Source organism: Mchenga conophoros, linkage group LG13 (genome assembly GCF_057382185.1).
Source record: "Mchenga conophoros isolate Kocher_MC1m ecotype Shallow Benthic linkage group LG13, M_conophoros_male_GT1.1, whole genome shotgun sequence".
Classification (NCBI taxonomy): Eukaryota; Metazoa; Chordata; class Actinopteri; order Cichliformes; family Cichlidae; genus Mchenga; species Mchenga conophoros.
The window spans coordinates 20,193,946-20,208,777 of record NC_140538.1 but is presented as its reverse complement, the minus strand read 5'-3'; the positions used below and the strand labels follow the sequence as shown (position 1 = coordinate 20,208,777).

General features: G+C 38.2%; 1 protein-coding gene across 1 annotated transcript in view; it reads left to right on the top strand.

Annotated features, from left to right (window-relative positions):
* The window catches only part of lmbrd1 (LMBR1 domain containing 1), a 48,991-nt gene extending 39,917 nt beyond the window's left edge, over window positions 1-9,074 (top strand). Inside the window, exons 15-16 of the mRNA XM_085297103.1 lie at window positions 7,189-7,280; window positions 7,421-9,074. Coding sequence (XP_085153229.1) covers window positions 7,189-7,280; window positions 7,421-7,531 — 203 coding nt within the window. The 3' untranslated portion in view covers window positions 7,532-9,074. The remainder of the gene's footprint in view (window positions 1-7,188; window positions 7,281-7,420) is intronic.
* The last annotated feature ends 5,758 nt before the right edge of the window (window positions 9,075-14,832 follow it).

Sequence of the window (14,832 nt, the reverse complement as noted above, 5' to 3'; positions counted from 1 at the left end):
TCAATTGGTTTCTTACATATGAGGTGCTCCAGTGTGACGTGCGGTCGTTATAAATGACCCATAGAGCTCCTGATTAGTTGTGAGAATTATCTCATAATTTTTTTGGAGCTCTTCAGCACTGTTATACTAAAGGTGTCGTTATTGCTGGAGTTAGTAGTCTGGCAAGATTTGTAATTTGTCTTTTGACCAGCTTAGTAAAATGAGTTCTTTTTTTGCCATCTTGTAAATGGCTCCTGCTTTCACAACAGCCGTTGTACCACCTACCATGAGGCGAAGGAAGTGTCAAGCAGAGATAACACATGTGACTGAGAGGGACTGCAATCAGACACTTAATAGCTTAAACAGTTAAAAAAAAGTGACTGTATGATAAAAAAAAAAATTCTGTTGCCATTTAGATAATATCCCTTTTGTTTATAAGAAGATAGTATTTGATTTGCCCCTAGACAGTGCGTAGTTGTGGAAAGGTGACTACATGCAGCGCAAACAGTCGAGAGCCTCCATTTATCTGATTTGCACAATTTATGTTTTTCCAGGGTGTCACACTGAGCAAAAATGTGCTCCACATAATGTATGGTAAAATATTTTTGGGGTGACACAGACATGACCAACGCTGATTGTCTTTATTCTGTACCCACTGTATTAATCTAACAATTGCTACATAATGATGAAGTTGAAGCAAAAAAAATGAAGCAAACTACATTTCAAATAGTAATCATTGCAAAAGTTGGGAAAGTCTGAAAAACTTTGAGTATGCACAAAACAGAGGACAGCCACCAGAAGAATCTGACGCTTGAGTTAGGTGCAGGAAGGTAGAGTCTTGTGTCAGAGAGAAGACTCAGGAGATCGGTGCTCTTTCCGTAATTGATATAGACTTGTTGGAGAGGAACTGTGCCTTGCCTATAAAGCTGACAAAAGCAAGTTTCCAGCAGACTTCATAGTTTGAAAAAATGAGTTCTGTTAAAACTTACCCGTTTTGATTCATTATCTAAAAAATGTGCTCATCTTGTAAACTGTTGATTCTTCATTGTTTTTCATACCATGTTAATACTTTTATCTGAGAATTGAGAAATGCTGTTGTTGACAAAACAGTAGTAACAGTTATAGTAATAATTAGTAAATAGTAAAGGCATTAAAGTTGTTCTTTAATTTATGGTGCCATCGTGAGAAATTTGCCTAGAATTTGCCAGTTGTGTCCAAATTCCTTATTCTTGAAATTTTAATCTAGTATGAACTCAAGCACAGATATGGAGACATGTATCTTTTCTTGGGATTTAAAAGCCCTTTTGGTTGATGTAAAAATAATGATAAGAGAAAAACTTATGGCAATACCCTTTGGTAGAAATTTGCATCACAAGGCACGGGAACTGCATCACTTTGTAATAACCCACAGTATGACATTACATCAAGACAGCTAAGACAAAAGAGGGTAGAAGTCAAACTAGTGACTGATTGGGCGATTGGTCACAGTTGGGTAATGACACTAACATCTTGGCGAGCAGGTGCTCAGTGCCAGGCTCTCCATTATGTACTCTAAGGTCATTACCATGCCATTACTCATTTACTCAGCGTAATGGAAATGAATCTTCAGGATTTAGCTGCCATGGCGCCAGACAATCTGAAACTTGAAGTTCTCTTGATTATCCAATTTAACACAGGGAGTAAAGGCATTTTAGGGTTTTAAAAAAATGGGTGTGTGTTATATCTTATATTTGTAACATTTCACAAGCCCTGGCACAAACTTGAACTTTTGCAACATTCCCTGTTCAGTTTTAGTTATAGGTTTTATGAAGCCTGGCTGAAACACAGAGAACTTTCAGCTGCTCTGTCAAATTAGTCTTACCTCCATGATGCTCATGCTGCTACTTCTGCAGGGGGCTTTGCTTTGATCATAAATTCTGATATGCATCTAAAACCATCAACAAAATACTACTCCCAGTCAGTTTTGTTTGTTGTTATTTTTGGTGGTTTTGTTGTATTTTCTGTGAGTCTATGTGCGCACACAAGCCTTTTTTGGATAATCAGAATTTCATTATTTATTCTTTTTTTTTAATTTGTGTGACTGACATTTATGGGATTGGGCTATTTAAATAACCTTCAATGTCACTTATTGATGCAGTGATTTTTATTGTGGCCAACCCATCACATATTTCTCTTTCTTGTCCATTTATAATAATGACTGCCTCACTTAAGGGATTAAATGTCCTTAACTGTTGTTTTTTGCAGTCATGTTAACACCTACGTCATTAATTCAGGAAACTCAGCTTGTGGTTACACTCATTCCCTGGACACTTTGACCAGTGATTTTTATAGCTTTGAACCCAATGCAGCTCACTGAATTTCTTACCAAAACAACACACTTGTGGAGAAGAACAGATCAAAACGTTAAAAACATGTTTATGCAGCAAGGAAAGTATATTTCACATTTAATATCAATACATCCAGTCGAAGGTTTGCTTTTGACCCAGTGGCTCAATTTATCAGTGAGCTTCTCTGCGTGATTACGGGTAAAATTCTAGCAGCGTGAGCTTAATTCATTTAATAGCAACATAAAGCTGGGTTTTCACCTTGAAAGACGTATCATATTATTCCTATATTGAATCTTAGAGATCAAACTGTACACTTATAGACTCCTGTCTGTTTCCTAGCAACTTCCCTGTTTCCACAGCATTGTTTTAAAGAGTTGGGGAGGGGGCTGGTTGCGTCGTGTTAGCTCTGAGATGCCAGGTACCATAGCAATTTTCAACAGGACTCCCTCAACCCCAACTCAAATTAATAGTAATTTTCTTTCCATCAATGGGATCATCATCAATTTGCATTACAATGGAATATGTCAATCAAAAGTAATTCTCCTGAAAGAAAAATGCCCATTTTGTAATCCACAGACACCCCTTACCTTTTATAGGAGGAAAGAAAATCACTTTTCAAAGGGTATATTTGCTTGGTATTGCTCAGAAAGACCTCCACTATTAACTGATAGAAATAAAATTACTTTTTTGATAGAGGTTGAGCTTTAAAGACGCTTAATTAAAATGCTACTCCTTGCTTAAAAGTGATCCTAATTGAAAATTTTAAATAAACCCAGTTTTTATAGACCTGTTGATTGTAGTGGGGCATTTAGCAGCCAGCTGTTTCCTTCAGGGTTGGAAGAGACACAAAAAAAGAGCTAAGAGAAGATTGAGCTTTCTACATCTAATACCTGACTGTACCTGATGCTCCCAATACCCCTTTATCTCAGCTAAATGTGTAAAAATAATTACGGTTTCTTTCTTAAAAAGTAATAGTTCCTAGCATTCGTCTTGATTTGAAAACTTAATTTAATGTCCTTTGCTTTAGAAAACAGTTTGTTTCTCACTTTGGTTTTAGTTCGTATGATCAGTAGTTTTGGTGAGGTCAAGTTAGGTTATGTGTGTTATCTTTTTGTGGAACTTGATCACTGCTCAAATTGATTTCTTTTTTTTTGTCTACTGCCAAAAGATGTTTCTGGTGATTTTTTTTTTTCTTCTTACGCACAACACTAATAAGTGAAGCCAGAAATGTGAAAATAGTTCTGCTGAAGGAATGGCAGTATTCTCAAAGGACTTTAGATGGAAAGTAAAAGCATACGGTTTTGGCACAAGAGCTTGCTGATCAAGAACCTTTTGGAAGAGCACATTGTGTGTGCAGAGTACTATGCATGTATTTGCACAGATGCACAGACGAAAGTTATGCATAATGCATCATCCTACACCGGGCAGCACTCACCCGGGTATCATGAGTCAGGGTGAAATTACCTGCACTCCCTGGCTGCCCCATACTCTTATCAGAGAACGGTAATGATTTCAAGGTGAAGCTGGTCAGTGGTGTACGTGATAATATATTTAGGCAGACCACTGTTGTGAACCATCTGTAGATCCCACTCAGTGCCCTGCAATTCTGGTAAGCAGCTGGAGAGCTACAGATGGCTGAGGTAGTGGAGCAAAAGAGTGGGGTCACAGTGATGAAGAAAGACTTGCTTCTTCTATTATCTCCTGGTCCTGGTGAAGTGAAAGCTGATTCTTGTTGCACATCACAACTCCTGTGGGATTGCGTCTTCTCATTTGTATTATAGATGAAACAGCACTGAGCTGAATTTTTCCACCGAACTCTGGTAGGGAAAGCTTTTAAAAGTATTGACTTTAATGGAAAAAATCAAAAAGACTGTGTTATTGCTGTGGACCTTGATGTCATGTAGCTTTGTGTAGGTCTGATTGCACTGTTCATACGTTTCAAGTCAGTGTGAAGAGCTGTGTAAGAAACAGTGTGATAGGAGCAGCACAGCAGGGTTGGCGTTAATGCTCCAGATGGCTCTCTAACATAGCCAGACTTCAGCTTTTGGGACTTTCTCTCTTGCCTTGTTCTGTAGAAATGATGCAAGTCCTATAAAGGAGTGTATTTCCATATATACTTTGTTGTTTTTATTGCTTAAGTGTGCATGGCTAAGCTAATTAATAAATGCGATCTGTTCTTACTGTGTTTTCACACAAAACAATTGTGGAGCTAAGAAGAGACCCAGACATGGCATGCATATCATTGGCACTTTCTACTTTTGACGTCACCAGCATTTTACCACGCCTGCCAATACCCATTCATACACATAAAGGCTAAATGACTCAGCTTAAGACTTTTATAATATTTCTGCTGTCTGCGGCAGTCGGATCAATAACAGTATCAGTTCACTCAAAAAGTGGGGAGCTGAAGCTCAAAGGTGATGTCACCAGCATAAGGAAAAGAGCAGCTCGACAGAAAAGAGAAGGCAATTGGATTATGTAAGCAATAAGCGAGTTTCTTTCCTGGGGCTTTTGATTTTGATGTGCTTTATATTCATGATCACAGTGCTGAGTCAATAATGATTGAGCTGCCTTTGGTCACCGCAATAAAATGTCATTTGAGGAACATTGCAGAGTTGAGGTTTGCTTACTTCTGTCGAGGCTGGGACAAAAAGGTTCTCCCAGAAAACTGATACATTTGAAGTGGCAGCTTTAAATTGGTTCATTTAGTGGATTACTATTGTGCAGCATTTAACCTCTTTAGTCTTTTCCACTTTCGAAACTCAGCCTTGTTTGAAATCAACACTAAAACATTTATGTTCTGCACTTCCTTTGACTCACCCTTCAGTGCTCAACATCAACCATCTGGCACTCCTTTGTTTTCAATCCTCGTGTCTAATGTTTTTTCTTCTAATTTCTTCTCTATTCTTTTCATTTGCATTTTAATGTTGTAATTCTTTTTTTTTTTAATTTAATTTTTAAGTGAGAGCACCTTGAGTTGCCCTTGTGTAAGAAATGCACTACACAAATTAACTTGTGTTGCTTTTAAGTTGCTAGCTACAGTAACACATACACATAATGAATGGGTGCTTTAATGCACTACAAGTAAATAGATGATCCTCTTAAATGCATCTTTATCAGTTTTTACACAGTAGTTGGCAAAAGTGCAGTGCACACAAAAACTGAAATCAAATCGATATCTGTGTGAGCACGTTCTGCCTTTTCATTCTTAACACTCTACGGCACTCAAGGAAAATTCTGCCAGTGTATTTGAAATGGCACAGGCCCGTTCATTGAGTCATCGATTCAAAGCAAAGATATGAAGGCTATAAACCATTTTAAGATACAAATACCAGAGACGAAGCAGCCGTAGCAGTTTTTACTTTGTAATAACAGTAGGTACACAGCAAAATGGTTGTTTCTTATGTTTTCTGTCATCTCCGAGGCCACATACTTGTTGAATCACTATGTGCTGGGCTGTGTTTTCATCATAAGAGAATAACAAACAAAGTGCTTTCAAGCTTTTAGTTTTGTTCAGTATAAAAGTGGGCGGATGTTAAGGGGATAAAAGGTACACTTGCAAACAATGTTTCAAGGTGTTTGGCAGGTTTTCTGTGGCTTTAATTAGGGGATGTCATTCATTGGCCACACAGTCTGATTTAATGTCAAGTGGGCGAGAAAGGTAAAGTCATTACACAATTACCTATACATAAAGAAATTTACATATTTCCATACATCTATGTAAATACATCCATTTAATATCAGATGCTGCACAGCCTGAGCTGTCTTAAGAAACGTCATTTGAACAATATGCCTCTCTTCCCCCTGCACTTAGTCATTCTGCTGTCATTTCAAAGAAATCGACTGTCATCTTTTAACTCAAAGAAGCTTTGCTCTATGGCTTACCTTACCTAACCTTACCTTACCTCTATATGGACATAGGCCGTGTCTTTGTCAGTGGATGTAGAAATGATGATGACTTAGATCTCTGAATTGTACGAAACATTTCAGAGCACAATTTAAGATACTGGATTCAAACTCGTCAACTTGACACTTCATGGTTCCTGGTGCAAAATACAAAGATAGTCCAGTTTGTATTCTTTGGTTTGTTCTTCTTATAGCTGGAAATGGTTCTTTAGGAATCACTGCATATTTGGTGACCAGACTTGTGATGGATTCATATCTAAAGATCTGAAGTGCCTGAAATGTCTACTTATAACACAGTCATGAGCCTGAATTTGCGTCATCAGAGAATTGGGGTTACATGCATAACCCATAACCTATGGTTCACTGTCTTCACATTTGCTGGTGTCCTCTGTGGGCCCATGCTTTTGCCTTTTGGGGTTTCAGTGTGTTATAGTGGATATACTCTATTAAATGTTATATTTCATTCCAGTTTTATTCATTGGCTGAACCATATTCACACTGACAGTGACACAGCTTTCCTCTTTTCCGACGACTGGTTGTCTTTTTTAGTTACAATAACAAAATTGCCCGAGGCCCTGCTCCATGTAGTAACAGCAGCCTGTGTTGAGCTCTTAAGTTAATATAGACTACTTTATAACACAGGTGTATAACAAGTGATACACTTGTGCAATTATAAACAGAAAGCAGCAGTAGATGTGTCACATTTAATTGTGCTCCAGACCACAGAGAACCTATCTGTGTCATGCAGGCACCTCTCACCTAAAAACAATGAACCACTAGAGTGAAACTACTAAACCGTTTGGGCCCACATTAGTCAAGTATTGATTTTCAAGCCTGTCATTTGAATACACGACAGGTGTCCAAACAATACTGTGAGACAAATACTTCAAAGCGACTGCTTGATTTAAAACTTGCCACAGAGAGAAGACATTGCATATAGCCTCTGTCATTAATGTTGTGCTTTTCTTCTTTTCAGATCAGTGCACTGTGACAAGGTCTTATCTTTTCCTTCACAAGTTCTGGTTCTTCAGCACCATCTACTACTTTGGGAACTGGGCTTTTATTGGAGTAAGTCCAAAGATATGAATGAGATGTCACTGTCTGCATTTTGAATTTATCGCTCAAGTCCTCAGCTAAATATTTTCCACATTAGCAATGAAATGAGCCTTGATATATTTTGTCATGTGTGCTTTCATCGTTGTTTTTAGGCTTTCCTCATTGGTCTGGTGGTGTCCTGCTGCAGAGGGAAGAAGTCTGTGATTGAAGGAGAAGTGGAGGCCGATGACTCAGACTTCAGTGATGATGAATACGTGCACTGAAAAAGCAGAATCACTGTTCACTTGTGTAGGTTTATAGATATCATAACCAACACTGAAAAGGGACTAGAAAGCACAATTTCATTAAGTAATGAATACAGATTTTTTTTTCTTAAATATATTTTGTTTATTTTATTGTACAGCTATTTCATCTTTGGTTGAAGTTGACGCATGCCTCCCCTTAATTAGACCTCTCAACTGTATTTCTCCGTCAGTGTTACTAATGACAGGATACTGGAAGTGTTCTCCAAGTCAGTCCTACCTTAAAGTTAACTGTTAACTGAAATAAATTGGTTGTTTTTCAGCACACACATTTGTGAGTAGCAGCATAGATGCTTTTTTTTTTTTTAATCTAACCTTTATTTGTGTAGAGCTCAGGTCTAAATGTGCTTTATAATCTTTCTGTATGCTTTCTAGACCTTTTACATGGTTTGGTTATCTACATATTAAGTTAAAATTCCAGTCGAACCTACACAAGCTGTTTCTGAAAAGCTAATTGGTATAAGAAAGACTAATAAATCCCAAGTGTTGACAGCAGTAGCACTTTTTGTCAGTTTATTTTGCTGATTTTTATCTGAGGTTAAAAATAGTGCGAGTGGATGCGCTGCATTAGTTATTGGCAGTCTGGGACCGTTATGCACAGTGAAATGTTACTCTACTTGCATACCTGCACTCTCTGTGTGTGTGTAATGTAAAGGACCAATTGTCTCTGCTGTATTTTCAAGGATTCAGTTAATTGTGGTTTTAATTATATGGGTTCAGCAGCTTTCTTCTCTTTATTGGTAGGAAAATAGTAAAATTACTAGAAAAGATAGAAATAAAAAAATGTGGATGTGACTTTCTTTTTAATTAAACTACTACTTCTCATTTTTGCCTGCACTTGAGAATTTATTAACAGCAAAAGTGGCAGATCTATTAATGGGCTTCTTTTAGACATACATATTAAAATCTTTGCAAGGTACTTATCTGTTTGAGGAAGATGATGAAAAACTGTAAATTTACTCTGGAAGCCAAGTGCTTGTGCCTCATGAATGTGTGTGACCATGATGGGGACACAACACTGGATATGCTAACCTAAATTAATCGCTCAGAAATCAGCCAGAATGAGTTTGAAATGTTTTTGTTTTGTTTTGGGTTGTTTTTGGTTTGATATTCGTGTTAGGTTTGTTGTCCTTTTGTGAGAATCAGTAGAGGGGATGCAGTGATGTGATGGTGATGATGATGACTGAAGCTGCATCATTTGTATACTTGCTCTTTATCGGTTGTGGAAGTTGTTTGAATATATAACGATGCCTGTGTTTAAAGAAATAAAGCTGTTTTAAGCCCCATCATGGCTTTAATGCCTTTTTACATACAGTTTGTGTTCTCATTGAAACTATGTACGCCACTTTAAAACAAGAATCACCAATCTGCAAATAATAATGCATGTGCAAATGTCAATATATCGTTTTTTTGTAATACTTGTTACATTTTTCCCCTCATGCAGTAATAATTTCAGATGACATGTTTGTAAAGTATAAAATATAAATTACTAGATATTAAATATGTGAGAAATGTGGGATGTATATTTTCTCTGTCAAGATGAACACACACTGTTTCATTAATGTTGAGGCCTGATAATGTTCCATTGTGTGTTTCTGTATCAAGGCATGCTTTTGCTGCATTGACTGTGTGTTTGGCAGTGATCCCAATAACACACTTTCCAGATGGTATTACATGGTGGATCAAAATCTGCATTCGTAAGTCCATCCATTCTGACAAAATCTCACTGGATGAAATGCAACACAAAACAATGACAGAACTTCTACCGTGCTGTACAAATGTAGACAGTGTTGTACCTCTGTCCTGCCCTCATTTCATACACTTCAAATCTGGATTCATCTCCCCATAAGACCTGATGCAGTTCAGTTCTTGTGTAATTTGTCATATCTACTTTCTCCTTGTTTCCCTCTTTACACTATAATTAGTTCATTTCCTTTTTTTAACCCGTATTTCTTTCAAATATCGACTGTTCCTCATCAATAAGGCAAAAGTATTTTCTTCTCCGCTTACTTGATTGATGGAAGAATTCATAGAATACTTGATTACTAAAATAACTGATAGCTCTAGCCCTGTGATGGACTAGAGCTATCAGCAAACTGCCAAAACTGCTTTTATAGAGGGTCTCAAACTCAATCAATTAATCATGTGTATTTGATTTGCGGATGTTCTTAGTTTTTGTTAAATAAATAATGACAGGGTGTTAAATGTCATGTTTTGGAGTTTATCTGAGTTGTATTTACCTCATTGTAAGACCTTCTAGGGCCCAGATAAGGCGTAAAACCTTAGATTTGAAATAGGTTGTACGTTCTTTTTATCTTGACTATATTTACTCATATGTTTAATTACAGTATGTAGTATGTCCTGATTTTGTATGTGATTGTACTGTCATCTTGACAGTGCCAGGACATTTGGGGATATAATTTCCTTGCCAGAGAGACAAAATGTCACCACTGGTAATTCTAGGTTAGTGTGTGAATAATGGAGTTTGATAAACCTGAAAACCTCATCTACCAAAAATGTATTTTCTGCAACATGTCGACACGAATCAGAGGCAACAAGCAGCCGGGCTGTCAGAAGACACCAAACAAGATGCTCGGGTCATTGTGCGCCGAAAAAGCTCTGCTGGCCTGCCCTTTCAGGTCTCCCAAAATAGAAACAACCAACCAAATAGGGTGATGAACAACAAAAAAATACATCTCAGTACATATAGCACTCACTCAAAGTTTCAGGATAAGTCAGATCCAATTCTTTCCAACTCCTTTCCACAGCCCAGTGCTCGACTCTGACTATATGTATGCAGTGTAGTTCTTTGCATCACCGTATACCTCATGTTATGTCTACAAAAAACATGCAATGTGGATTTTATGACGTCTTTCATAGTGTAAAGTCCGTCTTTAATATAAAAGGATTGAAGCATTAAAAACTGTGCAGCACATTATTGTATTTGCTGACTAATGCTGGGACAATTATCAGAGTGTGGTCCGACACAAGCAGGAACTCTGAAGTTTATAACAATCAGGAATTCTGTAAACATGAAAGTGCATTCTGCATTGCCACCACAGCAATATTAAACGTTTTAGCATAATAAAGACGTGTATCAAATTAGAGTGGCACTTAAATACATTCGCCACTGGATTAGGATAAAACTGCGTCAGATGGATTTGCATGGAATTTTGTGTGCATATCCAATTAGAGTTTGAGGTATGCATACCTTGTCATAACTATTGTGCAAACCTGCTTTGAGTTAAGCCATTATACGATATGCCACCCCCACATTTCACTAATAGACTAACTAAGCCTTGAGCCAAAAACACGAGCCCGAGGACCCTAGCAGAAAGGATCGTGTGATCAACATGTCAGATCAGAGGATCTGTCGCTGTTTAGAGCGCAACTTTTCTTGTTATCCCTCGTATTCAAAAGCCAGTCTTGTCTCATCTTCTTTTCTTTCTTTGCTGCACATCTTCCAAAGCTCCACTCACAACTTTCTTTGGGAAAACACTTTAATGAAAAAATGAAGGAATTCATGCAGGAAAATAAAACTATCTTGACATGGAGCTACAGTATTAAATATACCTGAAGGTCATACATGTCAAATGCATTTGATCATGTTTGGTTTTGTCTACAATATGTGTATGTGTTCATAATATATTGCTATAATCTCCATTTGATTTCCCTGTCTTAATAATTTGCATGTGTTAAATGTGGACTCATTCTGTAATTTAAACCAATATTTAAACTTGTCAGAAAAATGGCAAAAAGAAGCAATCAAATCTTATTTTAGAGTCGGACAGATACAAAATCTTAATTTTTCGATTCATTACATCCTTGCTTGCATAAATTATTATATTTGCTTCCAAACCCGGAATATTCAAACAAAAAACACAAAGGTAACCCAAACAAGCTGGCCACTGTTTGGGTCTTTTTTCACAAAAGGCAAATATGATTTTGTGGAGAACTGCAGGTACCAGGAGGAATTAGAAAACACTGCAGCTATTGTCATGGGCCTCTGTACCCATCATCGCTCTTACTGCTCCACACAACAACAGACCTTAGAGCATTACACAGTGCATGGCAAGTACCTGCCCAAGAATGTTCCAGAGTTTTCTTTTTTTACAAGCTTTCAAAACTTTTTTCTTTACTTCCAGTGCAACTGTTGTTTAAAGTTTTCAGCACAAAAGTCTTCATATTTTGCTTCCAAGGACCCAGACTTCCTTTTTTTTTCAAGTGATCTCGAGCTGTAGTTCTCCGAGCTTTCTGAGTTGTTCAAAGTCTTTCAAAGTTTCTTTGGACATTAGCTGCTTTTTCACTCATGTAGTTCTTGATACCGATCATTTTCAGACATCAATATGTACAGTCAGGAGAGAGGTACAACAATGAGTGTGTACAGCCATCTGTAAAAACATGCTGGAGAGATTGATGTGGCTCAGAGTTGCATTTGATGGAATAATAAACTCTGGAAAATGTACCATCACATTTTGATCCATCATGAAATTCCATTATGAAAGCACCTGATTGGCAACAGCTTCATTTTTCAGCATGATGGTCATCCCAAACACACAGTAGTTTGCAGTAAATGCATTCCTTGATAGAAAAAAACAAGTCATATATAAGTCATAGACTGGCCTCCCTAGAGCCTGGAACGTGGAGCCACAGAACTATTCCTGAAGACTGTCATTGCCTAAGAGAGTTCACACTGGGCAGAAGAATAAAGTTGGTCATACAAATATTGCATTTCAAACCTGTTAGAATTGTACTCTGTTTTTGCCTTATATACTATATTTCCAGTTATATTTGCAATTGTTTCCATAATTGCTGCACCTCTAGTTCCTGGCAAAATATAAAGAAATGAGAGATGACTCAAGACAGCACTGTATACAGTGGGGCAGAAAAGTATTTAGTCAGCCACCGATTGTGCAAGTTCCCCCATTTAAAATGATGACAGAGGTCAGTAATTTGCACCAGAGGTACACTTCAACTGTGAGAGACAGAATGTGAAAAAAAAATCCATGAATTCACATGGTAGGATTTGTAAAGAATTTATTCATAAATCAGGGTGGAAAATAAGTATTTGGTCACCCCAAACAAGGAAAATCTCTGGCTCTCACAGACCTGTAACGTCTTCTGTAAGAAGCTTTTCTGTCCCCCACTTGTTACCTGTATGAATGGCACCTGTTTGAACTCATCATCTGTATAAAAGACACCTGTCCACAGCCTCAAACAGTCAGACTCCAAACTCCGCCATGGCCAAGACCAAAGAGCTTTCGAAGGACACCAGGAAAAGTATTGTAGACCTGCACCAGACTGGGAAGAGTGAATCTACAATAGGCAAGCAGCTTGGTGTGAAAAAATCAACTGTGGGAGCAATCATCAGAAAATGGAAGACATACAAGACCACTGATAATCTCCCTCGATCTGGGGCTCCACGCAAGATCTCATCCCGTGGGGTCAAAATGATCATGAGAACGGTGAGCAAAGATCCCAGAACCACACGGGGGGACCTGGTGAATGACCTGCAGAGAGCTGGGACCAAAGTAACAAAGGTCACCATCAATAACACACTACAACGACAGGGAATCAAATCCCGCAGTGCCAGACGTGTTCCGCTGCTGAAGCCAGTGCATGTCCAGGCCCGTCTGAAGTTTGCCAGAGAGCACATGGATGATACAGCAGAGGATTGGGAGAATGTCATGTGGTCAGATGAAACCAAAGTAGAACTTTTTGGTATAAACTCAACTCGTCGTGTTTGGAGGAAGAAGAATACTGAGTTGCATCCCAAGAACACCATACCTACTGTGAAGCATGGGGGTGGAAACATCATGCTATGGGACTGTTTTTCTGCCAAGGGGACAGGACGACTGATCCGTGTTAAGGACAGAATGAATGGGGCCATGTATCGTGAGATTTTGAGCCAAAACCTCCTTCCATCAGTGAGAACTTTGAAGATGAAACGAGGCTGGGTCTTCCAACATGACAATGATCCAAAACACACCGCCCGGGCAACAAAGGAGTGGCTCCGTAAGAAGCATTTGAAAGTCCTGGAGTGGCCTAGCCAGTCTCCAGACCTCAACCCCATAGAAAATCTGTGGCGGGAGTTGAAAGTCCGTGTTGCTCGGCGACAGCCCCAAAACATCACTGCTCTCGAGAAGATCTGCATGGAGGAATGGGCCAAAATACCAGCTACTGTGTGTGCAAACCTGGTAAAGACCTATAGTAAACGTTTGACCTCTGTTATTGCCAACAAAGGTTATGTTACAAAGTATTGAGTTGTATTTTTGTTATTGACCAAATACTTATTTTCCACCCTGATTTACGAATAAATTCTTTACAAATCCTACCATGTGGATTCATGGATTTTTTTTTTTTCACATTCTGTCTCTCACAGTTGAAGTGTACCTCTGGTGCAAATTACTGACCTCTGTCATCGTTTTAGGTGGGGGAACTTGCACAATCGGTGGCTGACTAAATACTTTTTTGCCCCACTGTATGTGGTGCCCGAGCTAAAGTAACAACGCCAAGTTTCTAAATAACGACATGATAACACAGAAATGTTTTTTAAAAATTAAAATACCTTCAAATCTGTAAAATTACAGCCAGGTATTCCAGATTATGATCATAATCTCCTTAGAGACTAACAGGTCTGCTCTGGGTCCTGGTGGCCTTTTTGCAACCCAAGATGTTGGACAAACCTTTGCTTGGCTTTTAAAAAATACCCTCAAATCATTTCAAACCACTCATTTCTCTATTATGAAGATAACCTACAAAGTGTGTGGATTTCAAATTCGTCCAGGACTGACTGCACCAGCAAATTCAACCCAAGAGCAAACCATCTGCTGTTTTCACAGCAGTCTTCAGAACTATTCCTGAAGCTCACTTCCTTTAAGAAGTCTTCAGAAAAGACTCTTGGCTACCAAGAAACCAAAAAAAGAGAGAAATCATCACAGAATTTTCAGACATCTCCTGAAATTGTAGGTTTCAAAGGGCATGCGTCTCCAAGCAGGACGACACTTCACAAATTTCCCCTGCATAAGAGACCAGGAAGAAACACTTTGCCATCTGAAAGAAACTTAAAACAAGAGTTTGACACAAACAGGCAAAGAGCAGAACTTTTGGAATATGGATTGTGGATTGACAAATCAGTGTGGCCACAGTATCATTTAACATTTTAGAAGAATAACCTGAAATCCTCTGTAAAGTGTGGTGGGCAAAATGTTAGTGTTTCTGTTCAGTTATGCAATATTTATATATTTCAAGAATAACCAATG